Source organism: Cervus elaphus, chromosome 3 (assembly GCF_910594005.1).
Source record: "Cervus elaphus chromosome 3, mCerEla1.1, whole genome shotgun sequence".
Classification (NCBI taxonomy): Eukaryota; Metazoa; Chordata; class Mammalia; order Artiodactyla; family Cervidae; genus Cervus; species Cervus elaphus.
This window is the reverse complement of record NC_057817.1, coordinates 34415904-34431431: the sequence shown is the minus strand read 5'-3', so window position 1 is coordinate 34431431 and position 15528 is coordinate 34415904. Positions and strand designations below refer to the sequence as shown.

General features: G+C 41.8%; 1 protein-coding gene across 2 annotated transcripts in view; it reads left to right on the top strand.

Moving 5' to 3' along the window:
* Positions 1 to 15528, top strand: part of ANO6 (anoctamin 6) — a 238979-nt gene that overhangs the window by 61374 nt on the left and 162077 nt on the right. Inside the window, exon 2 of one of the 2 annotated variants that reach the window (XM_043886376.1) lies at positions 8765 to 8824. The exons of the other annotated variant lie outside the window; for it this stretch is intronic. Within the exon in view, the coding sequence (XP_043742311.1) occupies positions 8765 to 8824 (60 nt within the window). The remainder of the gene's footprint in view (positions 1 to 8764; positions 8825 to 15528) is intronic. 2 annotated transcript variants of the gene reach the window in all.

The following is a 15528-nucleotide window of genomic DNA, read 5'->3' as shown; positions in this document are numbered from 1 at the left end:
ATGGCCTTTCTTTTTGTCTTCTTGTTCTAGGACTCCCATGATTCGAATGTTGGGGCATTTCACATTGTCCCAGAGGTCCCTGAGGTTGTCCTCATTTCTTTTGATTCTTTTTTCTTTTCTCCTCTTTGCTTCATTTATTTCCACCATTTTATCTTTTACCTCACTTATCCTATCTTCTGTCTCCATTATTCTACTCTTGGTTCCCTCCAGAGTATTTTTGATCTCATTTATTGCATTATTCATTTTTAATTGACTCTTTATTTCTTCTAGGTCCTTATTAAACATTTCTTGCATCTTCTCAGTCTTTGTCTCCAGGCTATTTATCTGTAACTCCATTTTGTTTTCAAGATTTTGGATCATTTTTATTATCATTATTCTAAATTCTTTTTCAGGTAGATTCCCTATCTCCTCCTCTTTTGTTTGACTTGGTGGGCATTTTTTGTGTTCCTTACCTGCTGGGTATTTCTCTGCCTTTTCATCTTGTTTAGATTGCTGTGTCTGGAGTGGCCTTTCTGTATTCTGGTGGTCTGTGGTTCCTTTTTATTGTGGAGGTTTTACCCAGTGGGTGGGGTTGGATGATTGGCTTGTCAAGGTTTCCTGGTTAGGGAAGCTTGTGTCGGTGTTCTGGTGCGTGGAACTGGATTTCTTCTCTCTGGAGTGCAATGGAGTGTCCAGTAATGAGTTTTGAGATGGGTCTATGTGTTAGGTGTGACTTTGGGCAGCCTGTATGTTAACGCTCAGGGCTATGTCCCTGCGTTGCTGGAGAATCTGCGTGGTATGTCTTGCCCTGGAACTTATTGGCTCTTGGGTGGTGGGTGGTTTCAGTGTAGTTATAGAGGCTTTTGGATGATCTCTTATTACTTAATGTTTCCTGTAGTCAGGAGTTTTCTAGTGTTCTCAGGTTTGGAGTTTAAGTCTCCTGCCTCTTGATTTCAATCTTATTCTTCCAGTAGCCTCAAGACTTCTCCAACTATACAGCACTGATAACAAAACTTCTAGGTTAATGGTGAAAAGATTCTCCCGCATGAGGGACACCCAGAGAGGTTCACAGAGTTACATGAAGAAGAGGAGAGGGAGGAGGGAGAGAGAGATGAGCAGGAGGAGAAAAAGGGGGACTCAAGAGGAGAGAGACAGATCTACACAGTTGTCTGTTCCCTATGTGTTCTCCGTAGCCCAGACACCCACAGAGACTCACAGAATTGGATTGGGAAGAGAAGGGGGAGGGAGGAAATAGAGGTGATCTGAGGGAGGAAACAGAGAGTCGAAAGTGGGAGAGAGTAATCAACATACTCCTGAGTAAAAATGGGTACTGAACATTGGATTCTTAAATGTCCAAAATTGATATCAAATACTGAAAAACAAAGATTAAAAATCTAGAGTAGAGATTAGATTCTTAAAAATACAATATTAAAAACAAAACACAAAAAGTTTAAGAAATATATATGAAGGTTGGTTTAAAAATAGGGCCTCTCTTTTTTTTTTTTTTTGGCAAGGTTATAGTGAAATGAACGTGAAAATTAAGGAGTAATAGAGGAGTAATAGAGGATTTTAAAAGAAAATAAGAAAAAAAATTAAAAAAATTTTTTTAATTAAAAAAAATAAATGAAAGTTAAGGAGTAATAGGGAATTTTAAAAGAAAATATAAAGAAAAAAGAAAAAAAAATTTTTAATTAAAAAAAGAAAAAAAGTAAAAATATATTTAGGAATTTCTCTGGAGCTGTTGTGGTCATTGTGGGTTCGGTTCAGTTTCAGATAGCTCCTTGTTCCAGCTTACACTTCTCCATATCTATAGGCCCCTTCCGGTGTAGTCAGTGTTTCCTACAGGGATTTTAATCCATTGCACTAGTCACTTCTGAAGCGGTTCCCTTTGTTTATTTGGCTTCTGTTTGCCGGTCTCTTCAGTGTCTGATTTCCGCCCTGACACAGGCGGGTGGAGGTGGTCTCCTGTTTAGGTTCCCTCGTTCATTCGCGCTGCGGGGAGGGAGGGGCGCTGCAGACAAATGTCACTGGCGTGTGTGGGGAGCACTCGCAGTGTTCCGGCCACACTGGGTTTGCCCCGCTCACGGGTGTGTGCTCTCCCTGTCTACACTGCTCAGGCTCCAGGCTGCTCTATATGGAGCGGGCCCTGCGTTGTGTGCAGTTCCAGTTTTCAGGTACTCCACAAAAGCGCAGACTCGGTTGCGCCTGCGTTTTGTGCCTTCCCCGCCGGAGCAGTTCAGGCCGCTAGGAGCTTGACGGGCGCACTCTCTCCGGGTGCAGTGTGCCTTCTCCCCTCCGCGGCCCCAGCCTCAGTTTCCTGGCGCACCAGTCGGGTGCGTGTGCCTTGTGTCTACTCTGGGGAGCTGGTCTCTAGCCGTGACCCTCCCGGCGGATGTCAACCATCCAGAATCTCAGGAAATCTTTGGTTAGAAACTGGAGGCCTGTCTGCAGTTTGGTAGGGGTGCCGTCTCTGGGGCCGAGTTTGCCCCTTTCCCCTCCCCGCTGCCTCCTGCCTCCCGCGGGGAATGGGCCGGTCCGCTAGCTCTTCTCTGGGATCGCTCAGTTCTTCCTTTGTTCTGCGAACAGGCCTGCAGTGTGTTCAGCCTGTTAATTTTCTCTCTCTCTCTTGCTGTCCCACAGTTGAAGTTGTTATCTCACCTTAGCTCCCTCCTATTGTCCTCAGAGCATTCAGGCCTGGTCTAAGCAATGCCTCCGGCTCCTCTCCCGTCTGCCCCCACTTGCTGGTGGCGGATCTGGGCGTCTGGGGTACTTTTCTGCTGGGAGTTGCTTTTAGGCATGTAATCTGTTGGTTTTATTTATTTTTCCTCCCAGTTAGGTTGCCTTCCGAGATTCGAAAACTTCCCCCAGACCTGGTAGTGAGAGGGTTTCCTGGTGTTTGGAAACCTCCTCTATTACGACTCCCTTCCCAGGACGGGTCTCCGTCCCTAGCTCTTTTGTCTCTCTTTTTATCTTTTATATTTTGTCCTACCTCCTTTCGAAGATGATGGGCTGCTTTTCTGGGTGCCTGATGTCCTCTGCTAGCGATCAGAAGTTGTTTTGTGAAGTTTGCTCAGCGTTCAAATGTTCTTTCAATGAATTTATCGGGGAGAAAGTGGTCTCCCCGTCCTATTCCTCCGCCATCTTAGCTCCTCCCAAATCTTTTATTTTTTAAACTGATTAATAGTATAGACATCCTGGAATGTGAAGTCAAGTGGGCCTTAGAAAGCATCACTATGAACAGAGCTAGTGGGGCTGATGGAATTCCAGTTGAGCTATTTCAGATCCTCAAAGATGATGCTGTGAAAGTGCTGCACTCAATATACCAGCATATTTGGAAAACTCAGCAGTGGCCACAGGACTGGAAAAGGTCAGTGTTCATTCCAATCCCTAAGAAAGGCAATGCCAAAGAATGCCCAAACTACCACACAATTGCACTCATCTCACACGCTAGTAAAGTAATGCTCAAAATTCTCCAAACCAGGCTTCAGCAATACGTGAACCAAGAACTTCCAGCTGGTTTTAGAAAAGGCCGAGGAAGGAACCAGAGATCAAATTGCCAATATCCACTGGATCATCGAAAAAGCAAGAGAGTTCCAGAAAAACATCTATTTCTTCTTTATTGACTACGCCAAAGCCTTCGACTGTGTGGATCACAGTAAACTGTGGAAAATTCTGAAAGAGATGGGAATACCAGACCACCTGACCTGCCTCTTGAGAAACCTGTATGCAGGTCAGGAAGCAATAGTTAGAACTCGACATGGAACAACAGACTGGTTCCAAATAGGAAAAGGAGTACGTCAAGGCTGTATATTGTCACCCTGCTTATTTAACTTATATGCAGAGTACATCATGAGAAACGCTGGGCTGGAAGAAGCACAAGCTGGAATGAAGATTGCCGGGAGAAATATCAATAACCTCAGATATGCAGATGACACCACCCTTATGGCGGAGAGTGAAGATGAACTAAAAAGCCTCTTGATGAAAGTGAAAGAGGAGAGTGAAAAAGTTGGCTTAAAGCTTAACATTCAGAAAACTAAGATCGTGGCATCTGGTCCCATCACTTCATGGCAAATAGATGGGGAGACAGTGGAAACAGTGTCAGACTTCATTTTTTTGGGCTCCAAAATCACTGCAGATGGTGACTGCAGTCATGAAATTAAAAGACGCTTACTCCTTGGAAGGAAAGTTATGATCAACCTAGATAGCTTATTAAAAAGCAGAGACATTACTTTGCCAACAAAGGTCCATCTGGTCAAGGCTATGGTTTTTCCACTGGTCATGTATGGATGTGAGAGTTGGACTATGAAGAAAGCTGAGTGCAGAAGAATTGATGCTTTTGAACTGTGATGTTGGAGAAGACTCTTGAGAGTCCCTTGGACTGCAAGGAGATCCAACCAGTCCATCCTAAAGGAGATGAGTCCTGGGTGTTCATTGGAAGGACTGATGCTGAAGCTGAAACTCCAATACTTTGGCCACCTCATGCGAAGAGCTGACTCATTGGAAAAGACCCTGATGCTGGGAGGGATTGGGGGCAGGAGGAGATGGGGGCGACAGAGGATGAGATGGCTGGATGGCATCACCGACTCCATGGGCATGAATTTGAGTAAGCTCCGGGAGTTGGTGATGGACAGGGAGGCCTGGTGTGCTGCGATTCATGGGGTCGCAGAGAGTCGGACATGTCTGAGTGACTGAACTGAACTGAACTGAACGGATTATGTTTACACCTACTTCTTCATTAGTTATCGGCACAAGAAGAAAGCCTTTTGAATATAAGCTAAGCCTTTAAAAGACACTAATAAAATATCTTGAACTTTGAGTTATGGGATTTGTTAAAAATATCATAAAAGATAAATGACATAAATGGACTGAGTCCTGACTGAGGTGGGAAACCTGTTCTAGTCCTGGCTCAAGTCACTAAATGGGGTCACCCTGATTTAGTCAGAAGCACAATGAGCCCCAATTTCTTCACATGTCATTTGAGGCCATCTATATTATTGCAGACATGGTGGGGTTTTGACCACTGAAGACTTGTGGGTACCTCTCTCCATGTTATATTAGCCTGAATTGCATCCATCTATTTGTGTATATGCAGGCATTCCTGGGAGATATTTTGGGCTCGATTCCAGACCACCATGATGAAGCAAAGAATGCAACAAAGCTAACATCACAATAAAGTGAATACTGTGATAAAGCAAGTCAAAAATTTTTTGATTTTCCACTGCATATAAACGTTTACACTATTCTGTAGTCTATTAAATATGTAATAGCATTATGTCATATAAACATTGTGCATAACTTCATTTAAAACTATTTTATTGCTGAGAAATACTAGCCATTACCTGAAAGTCAGAAAATCATCTGATTTTCATTATCAGAAAGTTAGCATCTTTTTGCTGATGGAAGGTCTTGCCTTGATGTTGATGGTTGCTGACTGACCAGGGTGGTGGTTTCTGTGGCAGTTTCTGAAAATAATACAGCCATGGAGTTTGCCACATCCCTTGACTCTTCCTTTCACTTGAACACTTTAAGAGGCTCTTGTAGGGTTATTAATTAGCCTAGTTTCAATATTGTGGTAGGTATCTCAGGGAATGGGGAGACCCAGGGCGAAGGAGCAGGATGGGGAACAGCTGGTCAGTGGAGCAGTCAGAACATACACAATATGTATTCTTTGTTGTCTTATGTGGGTGCAGTTCATGGCGTCCCAAAACAATTACACTAATAATGTCAAAGATCTCTGATCCCAGATTGCTGTAACAAATACAGCAACAGTGAAAAAGTTAGAAATGTTGTGAGAATTAGCAAAATGTGACACAGAGACGTGAAGTACCAAGTGCTGTTTTGGAGAAATGGTGCCAGTAGACCTGCTCGATTCAGGATTCCCCCAGACCTTCAGTTTGTTTAAAAAAAAGAAAAAAGGCAGTATCTGCAAGTGCAGTAAATGAAGTGCAATAAAATAAGGTCTACTTGTACTGTGTTAGTGTCCTAGTACTTCCATACAAAATACCAGGCTGGGAGGGCCGAACACTAGCATTTATTTTCTCAGAGTTCTGTAGCCCATGAAGTCCAGGGTCAGGGTGTCAGTAGATTTGGCTTCTTCTGGGGCCTCTCTCCTTGGCCTGCAGACCTCATCGTCTCACTGTGTCCTCACATGGTCCTTCTTCTGTGTGTGAACATCCCCAAGGTCTTTCCGTGTCCATATTTTCTCTTTTTTTAAGGACACTGATCAGATTGGACTGTTATTTTAACTTCATCATCATTTTAACTTCATCATCTCTTTAGAGGCCTGTTTCCAAATAGAGTCACATTCTGAGGTATTGGGAGTTAGGGCTTCTACAGATAAATTTTGAGAAGACACAGTTCAGCCCATGATATCTATTTAAAATAGCATTCATTTGTTTTAAATTACATAGAGAGAGACTAATACAAAGAGAAAACCAAAAATAGCCTTCCTAGTTAATGCCTGTTATTTAAAAGCAGTGGGGTGGTAGGTACATGAAAAGATAACTCAGACTATACTGAGGGTGTAAAAGGAGGAGTGACACCCTCCTAGCCCCCTCCTCCTACTCTAAGGCGGCTTCTTTAAATACATTTACACAAATACATGTTTACGGAATCCAGGATCATTTTTTTCTCGGGCCCTAATGTATCTTCCAGAGTACATATTATGTCTGCACATGCTCTGAATTAGCCTTCTTTTAAATGGCTATCCAATATTCTATTGTGTGTGTACCAGATTTTAATTTAACTAGTCATTTATTAATAGACACTCAGGTAGTTTCCAACCTCCTCATCCACCCCCACCCCCTGCCTTTATAAACAATGGAGTTCTTTTAAATACCCATCATGGAAAGAATAGTAACAGGTCACCTAATAAAAATAATTGGCACCCAATTTTGGTGACAACAGCCTGTGTTTATCACCTTCCTGTTTCTTGGTTCTTACTGGGATTGTTGTGAAAGGTGCTTGTCTTTCTCACCCTCCAGTCCCTTCCCGAATGCTAGGACCTCTTCTTCCTGCATAATGTGAAGGGAGGACCCTCCCTGGGCACCCTGAGGTCATCTCTGTACAGTGGTCCTTCCTCCTCAAGGGGAAAGGCTCTCCCATTTCAACAGCCATAGGCTATTTCTAGTTAAGCAAAACCATTTTTCTTGTAAGAATTGCTGTTTCCGTGTCCACAATGACACATGAATCCTTTCTGGCTGCTCCGATCCTTTGGAGAGGGGCCCGTTTTCTAATGGAATGCGAACAGTCTCACTGCTAATCAAGATTTACAGCTGAGACCAGGATGCCCAGCCGCTCATTGGATTTGCAGACCCTCCAAGCTAACAGCAGCAGCTCCAAGATAAGTGCAGAGCAGGGGCCCCAGCCCTGTTCTCTAGGCCCTCTCTTTGTCCCCAGACCCAGCCTCTTAGCCACAGGTATCATCTGGTGTTATTTTATAAGCTGTGCCACCGTGCAGATGTTCTTTTCTGAAGAATTACTTTCATTTCTGACTCATTTCAGGAAATGAGGCAGTCTATCAGAGGTGTTCTTCATTTCCAGACCTCCAGAGAATTCATTTTTCTCCTGGGATTTCTAACCACATGTGGGCAGTGCTTTATTTACCCAGATGTGGGAAATAACAGTAATGAACAGCCGTCATCTGAAGCAGCCCTTACATCCCTGAAGAATTCCATGTGAGGGCCCAGAGGTAGCTTATGCTCTTATTAATGTAAATATTTCTGAGACTTTGGTTTCATGACGCTTGTGGACATGCTGTGTGTATGAGCTTGGTGCAGGCAAAATATAATTTAGCAACAGATTTAAAAGGTAGTCTGGAGTGTTTCTAATTACTGTTTGTTTAGTTCAGCATTGCCTAATAAGTGGATTTAAGTAACCTTGGGGGCAGGGAATGTAATGTTCATATTACAGTCAGCCTTGCAAATCAGATTCAGAGTATTGCAGAGAACACACCCTGGAGTCACTTTATAGATGCAGTTCATGGAATTTTGAATTTAGAACTAAGAACATTTTGGAATGGACATTTTCTACCTGTCATGCATCAACATGAATTATACACATATCCAAAATCAACCTTACTGTGTGGTACAACTCTGTATAAAATCTATTGGTAGCTTTTGGCACTCAGTTCTTCTTTTAATTTGACACAAAAATTCTCATTCTTATGGGAGAAGTGGACTTTTCTTTCCTTCCCTTTCCCATCTTTCATTGGCCATATCGGAAACTGAAGTCACGAGAGGGCCTAGAACAGTGGTTCTCAACCTGGGCTGCACCAGGGAATCAGCCTGGAAACCTTCAAAAATACTGGTGCCGGCGTCCCACCCCAGAGAGTCTTGCTTAGTTTCTGGGAATGCAGGCTACACTGGAAGGATGTGACGGTGCAATAAGGGTTGAGAACCGCAGGCTTGAGGGTTCATCTCACCCAGTGGTTCTCAGCCTGGACTGCAGGTAAGGATCACCTGGAAAGATATTGCCAAAAAACCCTGCTGTCCCACCAATTAAAACCACATTTTGCAGGGGATCCAGGATTTTTAGAAAGCTCCCAGACAATTTCTGATGCACAGCAAGGGTTAAGGTCAACTGATACAACCTAGCTATTCCATATCATAGATAAGGAAAAGGAGAACTGGAAAGGTCAGATGGCTTGCTCAAGGTCAGATCTCAGTTGTCCCAGTGCAAGCAGGTCTGGAATTCAGGTCTGATGCCTTTGACTGGTTTGTCTGCTGCCTAGCCTGGCCCAGGTATGTTTGTTTGTTGTATTTATTGATGCCTCCTCATCCTTTAGGTAATGTTCCTGCCTCCAAGAGGCCTTTAATGGCTCCTCCCACTCTCCCATCCAGCCTGGGTAAGATGTCCATCCTTTATATTTAACAGCACTCTTCTTACTGTTCCCCTCAGACTGTCAGCTCTAGAAGGACAAGATCTATGTCTTTCTTGTCCTTTTGGTAATTTGCTGGCATAGGATGAAGAAGTGCATGCCCAGTAGTGTCTTCTTCTTCACACGCCAGCAAGTTAACGAAAGGACCGGAAAGGCAGGGGCCTTGTCTTTCTAGAGCTGACAGTCTGAGGATAATATTTTGTGAATTGAAGTTCTCTAACTCTTTATTTGCCAATTAGCCCTCATGAGTTGTTAAAAATAATCTACTCCTTTTGAAAGTAGCTTCTGAGAGCAAATGTATTGTTTCTTCTCCAACTGCCCACTCTGCTGTGGGTCAGGATCTCAAACACAAAGACTGCCCACCCTTGCCTTGCAAGAGAGAGAGTTGGGAGGGGGAGAGTTTATCAAGGAGATTTTGATGACAGAATAGTGAAAGCAAGATTTCTGTGACTTTACCTGTTGCTCAGGGTAAAGCGTGTTTACAACATCTAGGGACTTCCAAATAGCATGCTTACAAGTGTGTGTGCTGGTGGTGGTGTAGTCACTAAGTCGTGTCCGGCTCTTGCGACCTCATGGACTGGGAGTCTACCAGGCTCCTCTGTCCATGGGATCTCCAGGCAAGAATACTGGAGTGGGTGGCCATTTCCTTCTCCAGGGGATCTTCCCAACCCAGGAATCAAACCTGGGTCTCCTGCATTGCAGGCAGATTCTTTACGACTGAGCTACAAGGGAAGCCCTACACACAAGTGTGTGTAGCATCAGTGAAAGGGAGCACTTAGCATTACCTTAAGACAAATTGAAAATAATACTCTTTTATAAAAATTTTTTTTAAATTTCCTTTATCATGTTGTGTATATAACTGAGTAACCACATCCACTAGCACAGCTGAATTAAATCCTTTTGCATCTCTGGGTTAGTATTTCAAAGTCTGTTCAACTGATTAAAAGACTACTGGGGAGATCAAGATGGCAGAATAGAAGGATACAAAACTCACTCCTCACATAAGCATATCAAAAATTATATCTTCAAAAGAATAATTCTCGCAAAAAAACCAACCAGACACTCAGGGAAGATCTCTTAAATGACCAGAGCTGCAAGAAAGATCCCCATGGAACTGAGTAGGACTGAAAATAATGAGGCCAGCTCCTCTGGCAGGGATCTATAAAGGAGAGAGTGTCTGCACAGGCAGGTTGCTTTGTGAAACTCCTGTGTCTGCTGGGAAGCCTGCCAGGATGGATAGGGAGCTGGAGGGGCCTGGACTCTGCTCCTGAGGAACGTGCACATGCTGGCTTGCTAGCAGTCAGGGCAGAGTGAGTCCAGGACTGCCACCAATGACTGCCACCTCGCTGCATTTCCAAGCCTGAAATGCATGCCAGGTGGGGGCAGCTAGTATGTGCTAAAGTGCTAAACCTCCAGCAAAGGGACCCTGGGAGAAGACTTGCTCTAGCTTCATGGTGACAGCCTGGAGGACTTAAAGTGTGGTCCATTGTTAGCGCGAGTAGCACAGGATGTGGGTCCACCAGTGGACCTCCACTGTTATTGATAGCTACCTCAGAGCAGGGCTCGGCTCTGGTGGTTTATGCTTTGTAAGCTTGTGCAGGGTGGGGGTAGGGCTGACATCTGAGCTTATTAGCCGTCCAACAGTGGGGGCATGTTTGAACAGCAGTGGACTTTGTTCATGTGCATGTGACATGGCTGATGGCATCACAGAATCCCGTGTCCTCGGTGGACAGCCCCAGGCAGGAGTATGCAGCAGTTTCCTCCTCAGTAGGAGTGTTGTAGTTTCACCCACCTCACACCAAAGCTTGGAGGTGGATCTGGGGTAGACAGATCTAGGAAGAGACCTGATACAGAGGCAGCGTAGGTCCCAGGCCACAGTTCAGTCACCTTAGTTTTTGGAACCACAAGGCTCTGGCCCCTCCACCAGCTTAGTACTAGGTCTGGGATGAATATACCAGAGAAGGGAATTTGACCTTGGGCTAATTTGGGCAGAATCTTGGATGCCTGCATGGGAAGCACATAGGTTCACTGTGATCACATGGGTCTCACTTGCTTCAGAGCTCACCTCCTTAGGGGCAAATTATATATTTAAGGGCAGTGGAGCTTTATTGAACCTGACCCTCAGGATTTCTGCTCCAACAGCTGTGGAGCAGACCTCACAACTGAGAGGACTGTGACAGCCACGGAGCAAAGAGGAGGCACCGCCCAACACCCAGAGCAGGAACTGGACTCCAGAATGTCAGTCACACCCCCTAGCAAGGGGATCATGCCAGCACGCTCTGGGGAAAGAGGTGGCAGGCATGTATACCAGAAGTAGCCCCAGCACCAAAAATATTGGACACCCTACACAGGGATGGAGGTACTCAGTCGCTCAGTCATGTCTGATTCTTTGCAACCCCATGGACTATAGCCTGTCAAGCTCCTCTGTCCATGGGATTTTCCTGGCAAGAATACTGAAGCTGGTTGCCATTTTCTCCTCCAGAGGATCTTCCTTATCCAGGGATCAAACCCATGTCTGTAGCATCTTCTGCATAGAAAAGAGACAAGAATCTATAGGAAAGGGAAAAATCATAATAGGAAAGGCAAATATATAAAATGATTGAAGATCATTTAGCTAAGCCAGTACATAGATTAAAAAGAAAAATCAGATTTTTTTTGTGTGTGTGAAAGTAGTTATAATTACAATTAATAGAAAAGATAAACAAGAAGATATCAAATAGGACCTCAAAATCACAAAATGTGGAGGGAGGGGAGTAAAAAAAAATCTTTTAGAATGTGTTTGAACTTATATGACTAATAGTCTAAAGCCAGTCATTATAGTTACAGATCACCATACTTAAAAACCAGGGTAACCACAAATCAAAATTATATAGTAGATTCACAAAAATAAATAACAAAGGAACTCAAGAATAATTCAGGAGGAAACCATCAAATCACAAAAGGACAAACAAAAAGATGAAATGAACAAAGAAGAATTACAAAGTCAACTAGAAAATAAGGTTTAAAATGGCAATAAATATTTATTTATCAAGAATTACTTCAAATGTCTTTGGATGAAATCCTCTGAACAAAAGACATAGAGTTACATATTGGATTAAAAAAAAAAAAAAGAACCTACAATATACTGCCTATGAGGGACTCATTTTCGACTGAAAGACACACATAGATTGAAAGTCAGGGGATGGAAAAAGATATTTCATGCAAATAGAATCTGCAGGAAAATAGGGTTAGCAATACTCATAACAGACAAAGTAGGCTTCGAAACAAAGTCCATAAAGAAAGACAAAAAAGGGATGGGGGGACACATGTATACCTGTGACTGATTCATGTCAATGTATGGCAAAAACCATAACAATATTGTAAAGTAATTAGCCTCTAATTAAAATAAATAATTTAAGAAAGAAAGACAAAAAAAGACACTATATAATGATAAGGGTTAATACAAGAAGAGAATTTTACACTGATTAACATATGTATACCCAGCTTAGAAACATCTGGGCTTCCCTGGTAGCCCAGGTGGTGCAGAATCTGCATGCATTGCAGGAGACCCCAGTTCAATTCCTGGGTTGGGAAGTTCCCCTGGAAAAGGGATAGATTACCCACTCCAGTATCCTTGGAGTTCTGTGGTGGCTCAGATGGTAAAGAATCTTCCTGTAGTGTGGGAGACATAGGTTCAATCCCTGGGTTGGGAAGATCCCCTGGAGGAGGGATGGCAACCCACTCCAGTATTCTTGCCTGGAGAATCCCCATGGACAGAGGAGCCTCATGGGCTATAGTCCATGGGGTCACAAAGAGTTGGGTACAACTGAGTGACTTAAGCAGAGCACATGGAAGCACCTAAATATGTAAAACAAATACTAACAGACATAGAGGGAGAAATTGACAGAAATACAGTTAGAGTTGGAGACTTTAATACTGCTCTGACATCAATGGACAGATCAACCAGGTGAAATTAATAAGTCAACAGAGATATCAAATGACACAATTTAATTTCTTAATATACAGGACACTACATCCAAAAAACACCAAATACACATTCTTTTCAAGTGTGCCCAAAACATTCTCGAGGATTGACCGCAAATTAGGACACACAACAAGCCTCAACAAATTTAAGGGGATAGAAATGATTTCAAACATCATTTCTGAGCACAGTGGAATGGAACTAGAAATCAACCACAGAAAGAAAAATAGAAAAAACAAAATGCATTGGGACTAAACAGCATTATTCAGTAAAACCAGTGGATCAGTGGTGAAATTAAAGAAAAAATCAGAAAATTAGAACCAGACATGGAACAACAGACTGGTTCCAAATTGGGGAAGGATTATGTTGAGACTGTATATTGTCACCTTGCTTATTTAACTTATATGCAGAGTACGTCATGTGAAATGCCAGCACAAACTGGAATCAAGATTGCCAGGAGAAGTATCAATAACCTCAGATAGGCAGATAACACCACCCTTATGGCAGAAAGTGGAGAGGAACTAAAGAGCCTTTTGATGAAAGTGAAAGAGGAGAGTGAAAAAGCTGGCTTGATACTCGACATTCAGAAAATGAAGATCATGACATCCAGTCCCATCACTTCATGGCAAATAGATGAGGAAACAATGGAAACAGCGACACTTTATTTTCTTGGACTCCAAAATCACTGCAGATTGTGGCTGCAGCCATGAATTAAAAGACACTTGCTCCCTGGAAGAAAAGCTATGACCATTCTAGACAGTATATTGAAAAGCAGAGACATTACTTTATTGACAAGGTCTGTATAGTCTAAGCTATGGTTTTTCCAGTAGTCATGTATGAATGTGAGAGTTGGACCATAAAGAAGTCTGAGTGTCAAAGAATTGATGCTTTTGAGCTATGGTGTTGGAGAAGGCTCTTGAGAGTCCCTTGGACTACATGGAGATGAAACCAGTCAATCTGAAAGGAAATTAGTCTTGAGTATTCATTAAAAGGACTGATGCTGAAACCAAAGCTCTAATGCTTTGTCCACCTGATGTGAAGAACTCACTCACTGGAAAAGACAGCTGATGCCACCAAAATTAAAAAAATTGGAAGAAAATGCTGTATACAGATTGGCAACCTAGAAGAAGTGAATAAGTTTCTAGAAATATATATCCTGTCAAAACTGAGTCAAGAAAAAAGATATTTTGAGCAGACAAATCACTAAAAGTGAAATAGAATCTATAATAATAATAATAAAGCTCCCTACAAACAAAAGTCAAGACCAGAACGCTTCACTGGGGAATTCTACCAAACATATAAAGAAGAACTTAAACTAGTCCTTCTTAAACTATTCCAGAAGGTTAAAGAGAAGGGAGTACTCCCAAATTCATCTGTGAAGCCACCATCACCCTTATACCAAAACCATACAAAGATACCATGAAAAAAGAAAACTACAGGTAAATACCTTTGAATATAGATGAAAAAATTCTCAACAAAATATTGCCAAACCAAATCCAACAACAACAAAAACAAAAAACAAAAAAATGATCATACGCCATAATCAAGTTGGATTCATTCCAGGTTAGCAAGGATGGTTCAGCATACACAAATCAATGTGATATACCACATTAACGAAAGAAAAGACAAAAATCATATGTGCATCTCAATAGAGGCCAAAATTTTTTAATAAAATTCAACATCCATTCATGATAAAAATCTCTCACCAAAGTTGGGTATAGAGGGAACATTTCTCAACATAATAAAAGCCATTTATTACAGACCCACAGCCAACATCATACTTAAGGTGAAATCTGAAAGCTTTTTTACCAAATTCATGAATAAGGCAAAGACACCCACCCTCACCATTTCTATTCAACATAGTATTGGAAGTCCTAGCCACAGGAATCAGACAAGCAAAAGAAATAAAAGTATTCAAATTGAAAAGGGAGAGGTGAAATTGTCATTATTTGCAGATACCATGATATTTTATAGAGAAGCCTAAATATGCCACATGGAAACTATTAGAACTGATAAATTAAGCAAGGTAGCAGGATACAAAATTAATATATAGAAACCTGTAGCATTTCTTTGCCCTACAATGAAGTATCAGAAATTTAAAATAAAGATCTCATTTATAATCACACCAAACACATACATATACACACAGAAAGAAAAATCTAGGTGTAAACTTAACAAAGGAGTTGAAAGACCTCCATGCTGAAACTACAAAAGATTGATAAAGGATACTGAAGGTGATTTAAAGAATTGAGGGGAATACCATGCTCTTGGATTGGAAGATATAACATTGTTAAAATGCTCTTAATACCTATAGCACTCTACAGATTTAATATGATGTCTGTCAAAATTCCCAGGACATTTTTCACAGAACTAGGACAAATAATTCTAAAAACTTATATTGAGCCACAAAAAAACCAGAGTTGCCAAAGCAATACTGAAGAAAAACAAAACTGGAGGCATAACCCTTCCAGACTTTAGACAATGCTAAAAAACTATAATAATCAAAACAGAATGGTATTGGCACAGAAATGGACATAAAAATAAATGGAACTATATTCAATATCTTATAAGAAACCATAATGAAAATAATCTGAATATATATATATATATATATATGTACCTGAAAAATGAAAATAACAATGAAAAATTATCACTCTTCTGTCATCTCAGTTTGCTTAAGGTCATGTTTATCCTGTTATCTTGTTATTTG